The sequence below is a fragment of the Lactuca sativa genome, chromosome 7 (genome assembly GCF_002870075.4).
Source record: "Lactuca sativa cultivar Salinas chromosome 7, Lsat_Salinas_v11, whole genome shotgun sequence".
NCBI classification, from domain to species: domain Eukaryota; kingdom Viridiplantae; phylum Streptophyta; class Magnoliopsida; order Asterales; family Asteraceae; genus Lactuca; species Lactuca sativa.
This window is the reverse complement of record NC_056629.2, coordinates 61,472,017-61,490,132: the sequence shown is the minus strand read 5'-3', so window position 1 is coordinate 61,490,132 and position 18,116 is coordinate 61,472,017. Positions and strand designations below refer to the sequence as shown.

The 18,116-nt window shown below is 31.2% G+C and overlaps 1 protein-coding gene across 2 annotated transcripts; it reads left to right on the top strand.

The window, feature by feature from the left end:
• The first annotated feature begins 6,357 nt into the window (after positions 1-6,357).
• LOC111883807 (phospholipase SGR2) lies at positions 6,358-13,599 on the top strand. 2 transcript variants are annotated; one of them, XM_052765941.1, is made up of 24 exons: positions 6,358-6,517; positions 7,872-7,972; positions 8,063-8,310; positions 8,473-8,573; positions 8,658-8,846; positions 8,948-9,103; positions 9,232-9,303; positions 9,389-9,541; positions 10,007-10,057; positions 10,134-10,304; positions 10,380-10,529; positions 10,594-10,659; positions 10,723-11,205; positions 11,295-11,346; positions 11,454-11,575; positions 11,676-11,748; positions 11,843-11,945; positions 12,048-12,141; positions 12,230-12,292; positions 12,416-12,464; positions 12,535-12,635; positions 12,788-12,834; positions 12,913-13,179; positions 13,273-13,599. In XM_052765941.1, the coding sequence occupies exons 3-23, from the start codon at positions 8,112-8,114 to the stop codon at positions 13,139-13,141; spliced, it is 2,724 nt and encodes a 907-aa protein (XP_052621901.1). In that variant the 5' UTR covers positions 6,358-6,517; positions 7,872-7,972; positions 8,063-8,111; the 3' UTR covers positions 13,142-13,179; positions 13,273-13,599. The 2 variants fall into 2 exon arrangements, with proteins under 2 accessions (XP_052621901.1, XP_023735900.1); XM_023880132.3 differs by lacking the exons at positions 6,358-6,517; positions 13,273-13,599 and having other exon boundaries at positions 7,709-8,310; positions 12,819-12,834; positions 12,913-13,002.
• Positions 13,600-18,116: the final 4,517 nt, after the last annotated feature.

Genomic DNA, 18,116 nt, shown 5'->3' with positions numbered 1-18,116 from the left:
TCAGTTTAAGACTCTCATTCACAATATTTACAAATGAAAAACGTACTTGAGCTTATGGAAGCATTTCTTCAAACACCTTGTGTGCACCATACAAATTCACAGTTTAATGTAGCATTTTAAGGCTCTCATTCACAGTTTACTAAAACAGTTTTATACTCTCATTCATAGTATTCACAACTTAAAAACATATTAATTAACTCATTCACACTTAAAACTTATATTAACAGAAGTAAACAATATCTAAAACACTAAAACACCACAATTCACAACTTAAAAAACCTAAAATAACATTATTTGAGAAAAACTAACATAATAACATACATTCTAAATTCATTCTACAACATAAATACCATAAAACATAAATGTGAATAACAATTTTGTACAAATATTAGAACAAGTATGAAAATAAACTTAGATTCACAACTTAACACCATTTAAAACTAAGATTAACAAAAATAAATAAAAATGGAGATTAAATTACTAAATTCACATTTTTAATAAAACATTCACAGTTTAATAGAAGGATAAACAACAAAAATCAACATATCTATGTGGCCTAAAAAAATTAAGTCTTTATGTATGTATTAATAGCAACAATATTTATTACTTAGTTAAACAGAACTACGGGTACTATAGAACTATGCAAGCAAAGACATTCAAAAGTTAAAAATGACTACTCTGTAGAAAAGAGAATAACCTAAAAGAAACATTAATGATCAAGTAAAGTTGAAAACTACACGACAATAAAATTAGGAAGCCATCATTATCTCCATCGTCATTATCTTCATCGCATATAACGAAGCATCTCATAACTACATTATTTTTCTTTCATCGATTACAGTCAAAGTCAACTTGCAACCAAAAGGAGATTTTAACTTTTTACGTTTTCTCATAAATTGTTTTTTTTTACTGTAGCAGGCAGCCGGTTCTCAAGGGTGCTTGACCACTCACCTTTCTGAATCTCTATATTTCCAATCAATAATCACAAAATAATCCAGTAACTTATGAAAATGGAAAAAATATTTTCAATTAACAATCAAAAAATAATTCACAAGATAATCAATCGCAGAACTTCAATTCAGTCAAACAAATAACTCAATAATTGGTCATAACCGACAAAGTGAGATAAACAAGGGAAATAGATACTTATAGGAGAGTTATAGCAAACAAAGTTACCTTGCATGACGATTTACTACTGTATTTTGATAACCGAAGGCTGGAGAAGGAAGGAGTCGACACTCGACATTGATATACCTAAGTGTTTCAATATTGTAGTTACCATGGTGTAACATTGTTGGTGTGATGCAACAAATCTATTTGCAAAATAACACCAAATTCTTAGATCTACATCAGATCTAAGCAAATCTGGTATCGGAGAGGGTAGTGGAGGTCGTCGGTGGTGTTGACGGTTGTGGTTCATGATAGATCTGGAGGAGATGAACGAAAAAAATGGTTTTGGCTTCAAATTTGATGGCGGAGAGTAGCAACGAACAATATCTAAGTGAATCTAACGGTTTTGTAGGTGCTTGTCGGATCTGATCTAAAACAAGGAATGTTATCAGGTGCTGTTGATGGTGAATTTTGGCTGTATGAGAAGAAACAATGGTGATGGTTCACCACAACAACGAAAAAGACGACACATCGGTAATTTCAGATCTAAAATTCCGGCGACAGAAGAAGGTTTAATCGCCGGTGCTCGGCGGTTTCCACCGACGGTGGTGGATGTGGTGGTGTTCATTAGAGATGATTGAAGGAGATGAGGGAACACTTGTTTTGTTCTTGGAGAATAATGAATAAATGATATCAGATCTAACATATGGAATATGTTTTCTTAAAAAGATCATCTTATCCTTATTGTTTTTTGTCATTTGTAAAAACTTAAAAAAAATCAATACAATAAAATATACAAATAACCTTTAACTATTAGTTAAAATTAGTAGTTCTTAGGTTCTTAATCTTTTTTGGTTCTCATTTGAACATATATATATATATATATATATATATATATATATATATATATATATATATATATATATATATATATATGGACTTAGGTTCAAATGTTTTTACTATCTATTGTGTGCATGTATGATTAATTCTGGACCAATCATTTTAGTTATTTTAAAAAAGTAATTAATGCATATTAAATGTTGAAGATGTAATTAATATCCATTATATCTTCAAAGTGTAATATGCATTAATTACTTTCTTAAAATAACTAAAATGATTGGTCCAGAATCAATCATACATGCACACAATAGATAGTGAAAACAAAATAACCCAACCCTATATATATATATATATATATATATATATATATATATATATATATATATATATATATATATATATCCTAATAAATGAAAATAACTTTGTCACATGTCATTCTCTCATAATTTATTAGCCACATGTCATTTTGTCATAATTTGAAATATATTTATTTTCCACTTGTCATTACTTTAATTTTCATTTTCAATATATCATTAATTTGGTTTCCATAAATTAAACCTACCATTAATTTTAAATTTTAAATTTTAAATTTCAAATAAATTTACGGTTTAAACCTTTATGTTTAGCATTTTGTTATAATTAACCCGTGTACTACACAATAAATACATAATTTTTATTTCTTTATTTTTTGCATGTTTTTTTCTCATAATTTTCACTTATTTCAATTTCAAATTCAAATAAAATTTCTATTTAATCTTTCGTACTTAACATTTTGTTTTAATCAACCCGTATACTATACGGGTCTCACAACTAGTAAATATTAAATTGTTAAAAAATCTTCCTATTCTAATAAAAGAATAGTTTTATTCTCCTATTGACAAGTGTCATAGTATTACAACTCCTCATTAATATTAATTGACAACTATCATGCCACTTGTCAACATATTAATTATCCATTTCAAATTTCAAATTTCAAATTTCAAATTTCTCACTCTAATTAAATTAATAATTGATTCTCTATTTGAAATTTCAAATTTCAAAATTTCTCACTCTAATTATATTAAATTAATAACATTAAATTAAAAAATAAAATAAAATTAATACAGATTATAAGGTAATATAGCTTTACGTATTTATTTAAATCAATGATTAAAATTTTATATAACTAAAAAAATATCCCTTGAGTAATAGTTATTTAAATTATTGATTAATAATTTTGATTTTTCAGTATAAAAGTTTAATTAATTTTATAACCGTGGTTCTCAGGGGTTATACACTAGTATACTAATAAATAAAACCCATTTTTCTGCCACATGTCATGTCCTCATTGATTTGGACACATGACATTTTAATAGATTTTTAGAATCTATTTATTTCCATATGTAATTTTCTGATTTGTTCATATATCATAACTTATTTCGGTTATAATATTGAGAGAAATAAATATTTCCTTGAAAAAGAATTGATATATTTATAATGTAATAAATTTCATAATTAATGAGAGCTCTAAAATTGATATTGATATTAAATTTAATGTTTAAATATTGATATTAAATTTTTATTTTTAATAAACCCGTGTATTACACGGGTCTTACACCTAGTATATATATATATATATATATATATATATATATATATATATATATATATATAGGGTTAGGTTATTTTGTTTTTACTAACTATTGTGTGCCAGAATGCACAGATCTGGACCATCAGATGGAATATAATCAAATGTCATGATTTGAGGGTCTATGGTAGTAGAATAGGATAGCATGTACCATATAATCACACAAATTTCAGCATAAGGGCATTTTAGTCAATTAACCTATATTAAAAAAAGGAAATTTTCGGATTTTTAGGGATCATTAATTCCTTTATTTTTTAAAAATCTGAATATTTTAAATTAACTCAAATTTAAAAATTCGATTTTATTCTGTCAGAATGATAGAATGTCAACCATAAACTAGTAAATGTATTTTTCGATTTTATTCCGTCAGAATGAATTTTTGTTTGAATGATGTTCTTTAAGAGTTTTATTCTATTAGAATATTAATGAAGAGTAACAAAATTCTTGAACTCCTAGTTGAAGAATAACAACATTTTAATATTTTCATATACATTCGAACTTAAATATTCATATATATTTTTACATACTAATAGCCTTATACATTTTAATATATTTATACATATTCTAAAAGAATATCATAAAAAATCAGCATTCTTGAATATACAGGTAATGAATAAAATACAAGTGTAATTCTTAAAAAATAAAAACATGCTTAAACTATGAGTATCATCAATCTTTGGCTAATTCTTTAAGTCATTCTTATCAGGTCTTCAAGCCATTCTTCCGACCATTCTTATCATAAATGCAACAAAAACTAATTCATACATATTTTGGCAGAATAGATTCTGTTAGAATATACTCTTGTTCTTTATGTTTTTTTTTCTTTTTCCACATCAATGACAACCTCTTCAAGACCTAAATCCACAAAGAAAACAATAATTAACTTTCAAATATTAAAAAATCCAGTTCATTCTAAGAGAATAAAAACAATAAATTCTAATAAAATATAATAGACATTAAAGAATTATAATTTATTCTAATAGAATGTAATCCTCAAATCAATTGATCAAGAATGTGATATATATTAAAATAAAATATAACTATAATTTCTACAAACCAAAATTAACAATCATCCCTAAACTTACAATGTATATTATTTTGAAAGAATGTAATGTTTTATTATTTATGATGTTATTCCATAAGAATCAAGACCAATAACAAGAATATACACCAATTTTATTCTAACAAAATTGGTTACGGTAATTCACTGCTTAAGTTGAAAGGGAATTCAAGATTCTATTATGACAAAATTAGAATTTGATATTCCATTCTAGCAAAATGATCGACATCAAGATGCTTAAAAAAACCTAGATTTCAACTATGCATTTTATCGAACACATGGTGTGCTCCTTCAGTTTCTTAAAAAAAAAATAGTGAGTCTTACCAATTCAGTTTCTTGGTGGTCGGGAACTTCTTCAGCCATACCTGAGCTATATTCGACTTGATGACAAGAATTCAAACAAAATTCTAGCTCCCAGGTAACGATTCCCCAAATAAGCCTTCGATATTCAAAACTACATAAACAACAACTGTAAGATCGTTTGCAAACTTTTCTGAACATGAACATAAGAAAAAAAAATTGATTGATCGATTAATAAATATTCATATGCAAGCCATTCCAAAAAAAAAAAAGTCAAAGAACACTAACATCATATAATAAAAACGTCAATTAAATCACTGTTGAACTGAATCCACAAAAAGAAATATTTGAGAAATATAATTACATACCTATGACTGGTGAGTATAAATCATTGTATTCTAGGATCGGTCCATGGATTTGGAATGAGAGAGATAAAGATAACGACTGTGAAATAAGATTGAATAAAGCCCGAATCTTGTTGAAGGTCCTTGCAGGTGGTGGTGCAGATAGGTATATGGAAGAAGGAGGGTGCGAGACGAGAGGATACGTCAATTGTAGAAGAAGAAACCGAATCGGCGATGGTGATTGTGATGATGCCAATGATGAATGTGTTCGTCCCCAAACGTAACTAGGTCAAATATATTAACTTTATTTCTATAATTGAATGATTTCAATTAAATGATTTCCTTAATTAAAAGTACCAAAAGTCCAAAATACCCTTTAATGATTTATTTAATTCTTTATTATTTCTTGAATTCTCATTGGTGCATTTAGGCACACAATAGTTGCTAAAAACATTTGAACCTAACTCTCTCTCTCTCTCTCTCTCTCTCTCTCTATATATATATATATATATATATATATATATATATATATATATATATATATATATATATATATATATATATATATATATATATATATATATATATATATATATATATACACACACACACACAATTAATATACACACACACAATTAATAAAGTAACTATCTAAATACATATAAAATGGGCTAAAAGTACTTATATATTGATAAGTTTGACTTAAAAGTTAAAACTCGAATATTGCTATCAAGAATACTTACGTTACGATTGAACGTTAGAAAATGGATTATAAAATTGATAATCGTGACTTGTTGGTAGTTGGTACAATGTTTGTAGTGATGGATCGAAAAAGTTCACTAGATCGATGGCACCATATACATACACTTGTTGGCTATGAAGACGTATATAAATGTTGTGTGGGGGATACGATTAAAGAAGAAAAAAAAAAGTAACGCTTCCCCTCGTTATTATCATGAATATCAAGTAAAAGACACAACGATTTTAAATTGGCAATGGGGTCATTCTTATATGTATAAGTTACTTGAAGGCTAAGCTATAAAAAACGTCTTTTTGTTCTTCTTTTTATTTCATTTTCTGCTAATAAAAGTGACCACAAAGAAAGAATGCTCGAGAAATAGGAATTCGATCTTGTTGCAAACTCACAAGGGAGAAAGTGTGTGATTCTTAAAGTGCAAGAATTCAAATCAAGAGTAGAGGGTTTATCTTAAGCAATACTCAACGCCTGCTATAGAGGTATAATTCATGTTGCTGGATTTATAGTTTAGAGTTATCCTCAAAAAACTGCATGATACTTTTATGATTCAATAAATCAATGGAATATGTTTTTTTAAACCATGTAACAACGGTTATTTATGTAACATATTTTTCTCATATAACATAGCTTTATAAGTATAAAACTATAATTCATTGATACTGGATGCAAAACTTGGTCTTAAACAATATATAGTATATGACCATAAACATATATCAAATAAAGATATATCATTTAAATGAGTTGCATATTAGCATATTTAACATTATGTAAAATATATATTAGGAAGTTATTATTTCTCCTTCAATATAATTGTTTGCAAAAATAAAATATTGAATACCCTGAAATCTTAGAATAAGATAAAAAAATAATAATAAAATATTTTGTAGTAAATAAAATTTAAATTGAAGTTATAAAATATTTTAAAAACATTAATGCTATTGAAATTCTTTTAAGTAAAAAATAATTTATAAATACACATTTTTTCCATGGAATGAGAAATGCTCAATTATATTTTTTGTCAACAAATATTATTTTATTTACTCCGATATAATGCTTGTCTCTTTCATCGTATTCAGAACACTAACTTATTAATTGATGTGCTTAGTTTTGTACAATATTCCGTAAAGTATCGTTATATTATTACACCAATATACATAATTAAATTAAATTAAAAGGTTACAATTCAATAAAAATATTTATATTTCAGCAATACAGAATACATTTTTATAAAAATATTAAATTTATTATATAAAATATCATATTTATAAACAAACATTGTTAATGCCAAGTAACTATATCAATAGATAGAAAAATAACTATAATAAAAAATCTTTTGTAAAAAAAGCTAAATTCTTTATGATAATGTAAAATTAAAACCACAAAATAAAGATATATCTGTATTTTCATACATTACCATACAGTTACTTTTAAAAAATTAATCAATATACTAATTTGTATCATAGCTATGAAAATACTGTATAAATAATGAATGAATAAATTTCTTTAATAGAACACCCTTTACTATAGATACAAAACATATAAGATACAAAAAATATAAAAATAAGTTTATCATACTGTATAAAATATAAAAAATACAAAAAAATCAGATAAATACATTTACCTATTGACCTTTATAAACTCTCTTTGAATATTTTAAATTTTCCTTGACGGTTTGCGAATATGCTAGACTTTCCTCATAAAATATTCTACTAGTTCTTGCCTTCCATTTTCATTAATCTATGCAATTTTACCATCTAAACAACTCTTGGGATTGTCAATTTAGGGTTTCAAGTAGAAATTAACATAATCTTTGATACAAATCTTGGAACGCAGGATCCGTGTTAGTGATTAGTGATTTGTTTCAATACCTTACTCGGGTGATTAGCAGCTGTATCAATTTCAAGTTCACAGTTTCTGATCGAGCAACAGATAAAGTAATTGCGTATACTAGAATCTTAATTCATTTGGCATTGGTGCGAGAATTTGTTAGAACCGTAATGTTTGGTGGTATTGCACATCACCAGTTTGACAAATTGCCGAAACGAAGTCTACATCTGCGTTAAGCCAGCTCCGATGGCGGAAAGCAGTGGGAAGTATGAAGACGCAAAAACTTTTGCTGAGATGTTACGGAATACGTCGTCGAATATAAGGAGGTTAGCTGATGAGATACAGCAGTGTGAGGGGCGGCAGAAGTATCTTGCACAGACTGGAAGCCCGTCGGATGGGGGTGATGTTAGATGGTACTTTTCAAAGGTGCCAATGGCGGAAACTGGTGAGTTCTAATGTTATGCGAATTTTAGTATCTCTTTTAGGGAGTAAATTGGTCTAAAGCCTGAGACGTGGATAGTGAAATCGCCATTGATCTCACTAAATTCCTGTTCATATTTGTTTATTCAAATACTGATTCAATGTTGCTGCCATTGCTCATATACAGAGCTAGCTGCTGCTGTCCCAATTACGGAAGTAGTAGGGAAAGGTGATTATTTTCGATTTGGTATGAGGGATTCTCTTGCAATAGAGGCATCGTTCTTGCAGGTTATACCATCTGTTTCCATTGTTGCTCTTGAGGTTTAACTATTGCTTTGGTGACATTTACTGATGCTGAGACTACATATACAGAGAGAAGAGGAGTTGCTCTCTAATTGGTGGAAAGAGTATGGTGAATGTAGTGTAGGTCCAAAAGGGTCACTTTCATCCATTCCCGAATCAGATCCACAATCATACGATTTACCTTCCAGTCAATCAAGCAAACTATACACAGATGAAGAAGAGAGAGTTGGTGTCCCTGTGAAAGGAGGCTTGTATGAGGTGTATTTCTTGACATTGTTAGTATATCATATTAGCTCTTTAGTACAAGATTACACATTTACATGGTTTCTTTACTTCCTTGTTGTATGTTATTACTGCAGGTAGACTTATTAAGAAGACATAGTTTTCCTGTTTATTGGAATGGAGACAATCGGCGTGTTCTAAGAGGCCATTGGTTTGCTCGTAAAGGGAGTCTTGATTGGCTTCCACTTCGTGAAGATGTTGCTGAACAGTTGGAGTTTGCTTATCGTGGCAAGGTATTTGTTAAATGATCTCTAATTTCATTACTTTAAGTGCATTTGATTTAACTCTTTTCTTTTTATCACTTCAAGTTGACATTATTTAAAGTGAAACAAAACATCATGTTTTTTTTTTTTTTTTTTAGGTTTGGCACCGAAGAACATTTCAACCATCTGGATTATTTGCAGCCCGGGTTGATATGCAAGGGTCCACCCCAGTATGATATTTTTTTTATGCTAAATTGTTACTTAGGACGTATAACTATTGTTATCTTTTTTATGTAATGACTGAGCTTTTTACAGGGGCTGCATGCTCTTTTTACTGGAGAGGATGATACATGGGAGGCTTGGCTATATATTGGCTTATCTGGATTTGGTAGCATGGTTAGTTTTGGAGTGACTGGACTTAAGTTAAGGCGTGGGTATGCTCGATCACAATCAGCAAAGCCAACCCAGGTATTATTTTTCAGCAAGTTTTTTACATCAATGAATAATTGATCATTTGAATCATATTTTGAAATAATATGTCCAGTATTCGTTATTTTATATGTTCAGCAGAATAACAGAAGACATACATTCTAGTTTGTTTGAACAAATGCCAAAATTTCCATCGTGCTGTTTACATATATAGTGATGCATTTTGTCTTCTAAATCATTATCTATATGTTAGATTCTCAACTTTAACATGAAATGCTTAAATTATAACATGAAATTCACAAATATTTCATTACTTGTATGTGACTTGTTTTACTTACATGTGCATTCTGATGTTTATTCATTTGTTCATGCTGTTATGAGTTCCATTTGTGCTTTAATAAACGAAAGTAAGATGCTATAAAAAACAAATCAAGGAAATTACATTGTTATTTCTTGCATTTAAACTGAAACTTTTATATCATAGTTGATAATTTGTGTTGATAGGATGAGTTACGCCAGAAGAAAGAGGAAGAAATGGATGATTACTGCTCACAGGTATATCTGATACATGATATATATCTTATACATGAATATATATATTATTTATATATTTTTATTTAAATTGATACAGGTCCCAGTTCGTCATTTGGTATTCATGGTTCATGGCATTGGTCAAAGTTTACAGAAAGCAAATTTGGTTGATGATGTTGGCACTTATCGCCAAGTTACAGAAAGTCTTGCTGATTTACACCTAACAAATTATCAACGTGAATCCCAAAGAGTTCTTTTTATTCCATGTCAGGTAATAATAATAATAATATAATAATAAACTTTTTTTTGTATCTGGAAAATTGGTTAATTTATTATGATCCAACAGTGGAGGAAAGACTTAAAGCTGAGTGGTGAATCTGCTGTAGAAAGATGTACATTACCTGGTGTACGTGGATTAAGGGTGACATTGAGTGCAACTGTTCATGATGTGTTGTATTACATGAGTCCAATCTATTGCCAAGATATCATTGACTCGGTATATTCTTGTAGATTTTTAAATTTTTTTTTTTTGTAGTATTAATTTTTGTAAAATGCTGCAGGTTTCCAACCAATTAAACAGGTTGTATCTGAAGTTTCTTAAGAGGAATCCTGGTTATGATGGAAAGGTAAGGTACATGGCATGTGATAAATAATTAAATATTTTATTCTTATGTTGTTTTTTTGTGTAGGTTTCTTTATATGGTCATTCATTAGGAAGTGTTCTCTCTTATGACATACTTTGTCACCAAGAGAAACTTTCATCTCCGTTTCCAATGGAATGGCTGTATAATGACCATAATACCCATGAAATTTCTCCCGAGGGAAATTCATCTTTGAGTTCAGGGGGGGAGGATTTAACCACAAACAACGAGGGTGTTTTGGTAATTCCTCCTGCAAGTGTTGACACAGAAGCTATGCTCCCTGAAACACATGCTCAAGAGTCTGAGAAGAATGATGATTTGGATGAATCCAGAAATGACGAGGGTGTTTTGGTAATTCCTCCAAGTGCTGACACAGAAGCTATACTCCCTGAAACACATGCTCAAGAGTCTGAGAAAAATGATGATTTGGATGAATCCACAGGCAGCAATAGTGAAACCATAACAAATCAAATTGATGAGGAAGTTAACAAAAATGATGAAGATGTAGTAATCAGATCATTGAAGGAAGAGGTCCTCCTGAAGTTTAAAATTAAAACTATCCCTTAAATGATTCTTTGTTTTTACTTTTATCCTAATTATTTGTGTTTTTACTCTTGCAGATTGATATTTTGAATGCCAGAATTAAAGAATTAGAATCACACAGAGTCGAAGGTATTGTTTCATTTTCGTGGGTGCTTAACGCTTTAAGCCTTTAAGGCAGTAAATTAAAGATTGATATCATGTTGTATTGATTTGATATGAATTGTATTTTTAAACAGAAAATAAGCAGGAAGCTTCAATTATGACAAATGAAAGTGGCTCCAAGAGTTCTACATCTTTAAAAAATGAAACAATGAAGAGTTATAGACCTTATATAAAGTACACCAAATTGCTGTTTAAGGTAGCAGTTATGTATTTTTTATAGCATAAGAAAAAAATAAATCAAAGTAGAATAGAATTCCTTAATAAGAAAATAATGGAAAGTACAATGCCATTGCCAGGTTGATACATTCTTTGCAGTGGGGTCTCCTCTTGGTGTATTTCTTGCCTTGCGAAATATACGTATTGGAGTTGGTAATTTTTGTCTCATTTCCTCTATGATTTATATAAATTAATGTTGAGTAAATTAGAATATAACAATATAAAATATTCATTTGTTATTTTTCAGGTAGAGGAAAAGATTACTGGGAAGATGAAACTATAAATGAAGAGATGCCATCTTGTCGCCAGATGTTCAACATTTTTCATCCTTATGATCCAGTGGCATACAGGTATTCATAAATATCTCAAACCCCTTTCCTTATATATTAATTATTTTTTTATATAATCATTCTATTTTGGCACACCTGACATTAAATAATCTATCTGTTCAGAATAGAACCACTTGTATGTAAAGAGCATATTGACAGGCATCCAGTGATTATTCCTTATCACAGAGGTGGAAAAAGGCTGCATGTTGGCTACCAGGTATAGGTGCATGTTAGACTGACACCTGTACCGCATGTGCAGTGCATTTTAGCGTTATTTGTAAAAATCCTGATAAATTACACCGCAGGAATTTGTAGAACAAGTTGCATTACGCTCTCAGGCTGTGGCTGACAACATTAGCCACTTAAGGGTTAGTTACAATCTCTCTCTTGGGCTATTTTCTATGATTAGGATCACAAGGGCATTTTAGTCCTTTTACGCATATATCCCATTTTTTGTTTTTTTTTTCTCTAAAGTGGATTAGTGTTTGTAGGTTAAAGTACTGACAGCATGTCAATCAAGGGACAGTGATGGGCAAGAAGGTAATTTTTAACTATTTTTGACTTTTTGTCATTAATTAATTTTATGTTTTGTTTTTTGGGGGGTTAACAGAAACATCAGAGGAAGCTGAAGAAAGAGGGAGACCATATGGTGCGATAATGATGGAGAGGATAACAGGGAGTGAAGATGGGCGAATTGATCATGTACTTCAAGTATGTATTCTTTTTGGGTTAAATGGCAATGAACTTCCATTTGTTTGTTTATTATATATATATATATATATATATATATATATATATATATATATATATATATATATATATATATATATATATATATATTATTTAAAATTTTGAGAATGCAGAATAAAACATTTGAGCATCAATACATATCAGCTGTAGGGGCTCATACGTAAGTCATACCAAATTACCAATAATAATATAAATTGGTAGAGATTCTTCAAAGGAAATAAATTGGTATTTGTTGCAGAAAATACTGGAGGGACCCGGATACTGCACTGTTCATATTGAACCACTTGTATCGCAATATACCAAAAGAAGCAAGTAAAAAAAACACAAACAACACTAGAATTACAAATCAAGAAAGTGATGAAAAATGGGAAGAGGTGTCTGATGATGAACAGCTTTCTTTAACTTTTGCCGATGAGAAGTTGATTAGGCAGTTCTCGGATAAAGCCAAAAAGTTCACAGAAAATTGAATCATGCTGCCGACTTTCCCTCTTGATCTGTATATAATGTAAAACCGCATAAGCCCCCCTTTTTTCATTAACCAAATATTTCCCAACTTTGTATCATTTTCTTGACTTACCCATTTTGTTTTGTGCTCTAGGTGAAGGAACTTTCAAATTTTGCTGAAGATAAAAAAACACAGAAATACAAGAGCATATGTAGAATTCTGACAGATGCCTAATAAAACAAATACAGAAAAAAAAATGTTAGATTGGTAGGGTTGCCAAGAAAAAAAATCATTTGGAAATGGAAAAATGAAATGTTGTATTTTGTGCTTGAAAAGTTGTATGATAGGTAGGGGTGATGGGGTTGAGAGACTAGAGACCTATAAGGATTGTATGTACTTGGATAAATGGTTTGTATTTTGTTGTGTTAGTTAAATGGTTTCCAAAAAGTTAGTTGAGAAAATGAATATGGTAAAATTTGACCCTTTTAGCTGAAATTGTTTAGAAAAAACATTCATATAATTAAAAATTGAAGAATGAGATAAAGAGAGTAGCAATCTTTTTCGTTTGTCAAAAAGTATCATTCAATTTTCTTTTTCTTGCTTATTACAGCAATTAACAAGCTGAAATGATACAAAAATTATTAGAGTTATTATTATTATTATTATTACCGATGTAAAATTACATGAAATGGCTAATCTCTTAAATGAGTAAACTATTGATAAAGCTTATAAATAAACTAGAAAAAAAATCATTTTTTATTTTTTACATTAGCCCCTTCTATCTCTCTCTAAATTACAAAACGTCACAATTTAACTTTATTTATTTATTTATTTATTTTCCACTTTCACCTTATCCTTACACCCCGTTGTAACATCACAAAAATCATAGTAAAAATTTTCATTTTTTAAGACTCTTTAATGATCCATAAACCATACAAAAACATTGTTTTCAAGAACATAGTCAAAATCAGAGTATCCCGAAATCATCAATCAATAAATTATATCCAAGGATGATGTGCACAATCACGTATTCATCTTGTCTCAATCATCTGATGTACATGAAACCATGAAATCAAACTATAAACATGAAGTTTGGTGAGTTTCCCCAAAGTACCACACACAACCCAACAGATAACAACATGCATATATGAGCCTTCAGCTTGACTGGACTACCTCGCAGGGCCTACATCCTATCTGGACCGCTCTCCGAGCCTTCAGCCTGAATGGACCGTCTCACCGGACCTATAACCTATCTAGACCGCTCTCCGGGCCTTCGACCTGATTGGACCGTCTCAAATAGCCTGCAGTCTATCCGGACCGCCCCAAGTATCTTGGCCTTCAGCACAAAGCAGGACCATCTCAACCTAACAACAACAATAACATGTCGGCATATATAGTAACATTCAATAGCCAGCAGGTACATGTAATCATAACAGATCTCCCAGTCTAACATATATCTAGCGAATACAGGTAATCATATGGATCTACCAACATATATCACACGCATACTCAACAGAAGTAAATGAAGAAAACTAGTGGGTCAGTATTGGTGCCTTCGACCCACAAGTAAGTGAAGAAAACTCACATGCACAACCTAACAGAAGCTCAACAACTACCTCAGCAATAACACAGCCAACCCAAGTTTCCTAAAACCAAGTCGAGACCAATCCTTAGCCAAATATAGAGCTGCCTAAAATCGACCCAACCCGAATCCAACCCAATATTAGCAGGTTGGGTTAGGATTTTCAACCTATTTAAATTAAATGGGTCAGTCCGTCTAATCCATTTAATTAAATAGGTTAGGTTGGGTAAAAGTTATCAACCTGTTTTCAACCCACCAACCCATTTAACTTTGATATATATTTAATTTAATAACTATTTAAATATTACGATGTATTAATATAAGTATTATTTTATAAATTGCAATGTTCTGTTATTATTCATATATATATATATATATATATATATATATATATATATATATATATATATATATATATATATATATATATATATATAAATGCAATGCTAATTCTTAACCTTTTTGGTGCCGACAACACTAGTCGCTCTTTAAAATCACCTCAAAATTAATTACTTTTAATGTTATTTGAACAATTATTTGTATTTGTGAATTTGGATTGTGTTTTTGACATACTTTGAAATTTTATTTAAGTTTGGAACTAATTTAAATGGTATACTTTAGTTAATTTATTTATTTTTTTATTTTAAATGGGTTAACCCAGGTTTAACCCATTTATTTAATAGGTTAGGTTGGAAAATACATAAACAAGTCAATCTGGTGACAACCCATTTAACTGAAAGGTTGTGTTGGGTTGGAAATATCAACCCATTCAAAAATAAATAGGTTGGGTTGGGTTGAAATATTCAACCCAATTAATAAATGGGTTGAACCCGAACCCAACCCAGGTCGACCCATTGCCAGCTCTAGCCAAATATTCAATTCTACCCAAGTTTGACCAAAAACTAAACTGATCAAAAAGTCAATGGTCAAAGCTAAGATCAAATTGCCAACAATAGCTCTCCACGTTGTGGCCTTCCTTGGCCATGTTGTGGGCACTATATGCCAAAATAGCCGTTGATTCCCCGGTCGCCACATCGTGGCAGCCTAAGGCCACATCATGGGGACTAGACTGAATAGATCAAACGAGCTTAATCCATTTTCTTTGGATTTCAAAAGCTCCAAAGCTTAGATCAGATCCTTTCCAAGGTCTTAATGGATAAAGTTTCTAACTTTATCCATTAGGAATGTCCAAACCACCAAGAAGTGGTCTTTAAGTCTCAAAGGGACCCAAAATGCATCTTTCTTAACTTAATCCATTAATTCAAAATCTCCAACTTTCATATTTGAATCAAGAAGATGTCTAGGTAGAATAAATTTCCGACTTTATCCATAATAATGCCACAATATTCCAAGATCTAAACTTTAATACCCCAAAATGGCCTTAAGGACCAAGATAACTTGCATGGCTAAAAGGGAAGGCAGAAGATCACAACTTTCCTAGCCAATGTGGTCCAAGAAGCATTCTAAGATGATCAAAATATGTTGGAATCCACTCATGACTCAACTCTAAGATCTCCCATAAAATGGACCAAAAGTGCCAAATATCCCAAATGACAAGATCTAAGGAACTGGATAGCAAGATTGAAACTTTATACTTACAATAGTCCAAAAATGTAGTGCCTTTGATAGATCCAAACTTGAAATTTAAACTTTTAAAACCAACCCAAATTCATAAATTGTTTACAATCATAGTTTTCAAAACATTTTCAAACATCAGAGTCTCCCAAAATCATAAGTCATAAACACGAAGATGTGTATGGTCACGCCTTCGCTTTCCCGCGATCATCTGAAGTACCTGAAACATAACCCAAAACTGTAAGCCAAGGTTTAGTGAGATCCCCCAAAGTACCAACACATAAATAGATAACATATACAATAACAACATGTCGGGTCCAATCAACCATCGGGTTGGAATACCACAGGCCTAATCAACCATTAGGTTGGAATGCCAATCTACAACAGGTCCTGTCATCCTCAGGATGGAATTACCCTCCGGCCCAATCAACCATCGAGTTGGTATGCCCCCGGCTTGTTGGCTTACGCACAAAGCAGTAAAGCCTCAACCAGCAACCAAATATGTGCACATATAACAGATAAACATATAATAACAGTCTACAGACAGCTAGGCAGATCTACAGAGCACTAAGCATAACATCATCCTATATACCAGGATACCGATCTAACAAATCACTACAACGTGCAAACATACTACCACATAACAGGATATCAAATCCAAAGGGACGGATTTGGTGCCTTCGACCTGCAAGTACAGTGAGGGAAAACTCACCTTTCAAACTCGACAAAAGTTGATGAGGTCTCGACTCCGAATCTCAGCTCTAACTGACACCTATTCCAACCAAATGACCAATTTCCATCAAAATCCCAAAATACCCTTAAGGTCAAACTTGGTCAAAGTCAAGGTCAAACTGGTCAAAAGCCACAAACCAACTAAGTCAACATAATTGAGTCAACCCGACCGAGTCAACTCAGTTGAATCAACTCAGCAAGCGTACGTGGGGCGTATTGGAGGTACGGTAGGCGTACTCCTTCGCTGACCAAAAACGAGGTTGTTGACTACGTACGCTGGGAGTAAACCCATGTACGCACGACATAACCTACATACTTCCTTTTTATCCCATTAAGAGCTTAATACAACGTCTTAACACGTCCAAATGCATATCCAAGGTCAAAATGTCACTAGGAGTCATAAAGTTCCCAACTTTATGACCTTGCATGCTCAATAAGTGCTTGACCCATATAAACCCAACATCTTAATGCCTTAAGACTCTCCATAACATGTATGGAACAAAACAACCCATTGGGACTCCATTTTTATGACTTAAGACCCCTCATAGGGTTTGAAAGGACAAATTTATGGTCAAGAACATGTCATGCTCAAGATCTAACATTTTGGGACCAAAAAGCACCATTAAGACATCCAAATCTAGATCTATATGATGAAGCGGTAAAGTTGCAAGCTTTATACCTTAAAAGGTTGCAAATGATGTAGAAACCCCAAATCCAAAGTGTTTCACTCTTCCAAGATGACCTTGACTTCCTTCCTTCTTCTTCTAAGCACAAAACACACACTCTTATGCTTGAAATAGCTTCTCAAGGTGAACTAGGGTTGCAAAATGTATCAAGAGGGATGAAGGCTGATGAGGTGAGGGGAAATAAGGTCATAAGGATGTTTAAATACAATCTAAACCCTAAAAAATAGGGTTTCCAAATTTGGCAAGTACACCCAACGTACAACATGTACGTACAACATACTAGGGCTAGTACACTCACTGTACACGCGTACGCATGGCGTACTCCCCCAAGGCGTATTTACGAAAATGCCACCAGGGCTCCTTTTGCACACTTTCTTGAACTTAGGGACCAAAATGCAACATGATTAAATTATAGGGTTGAA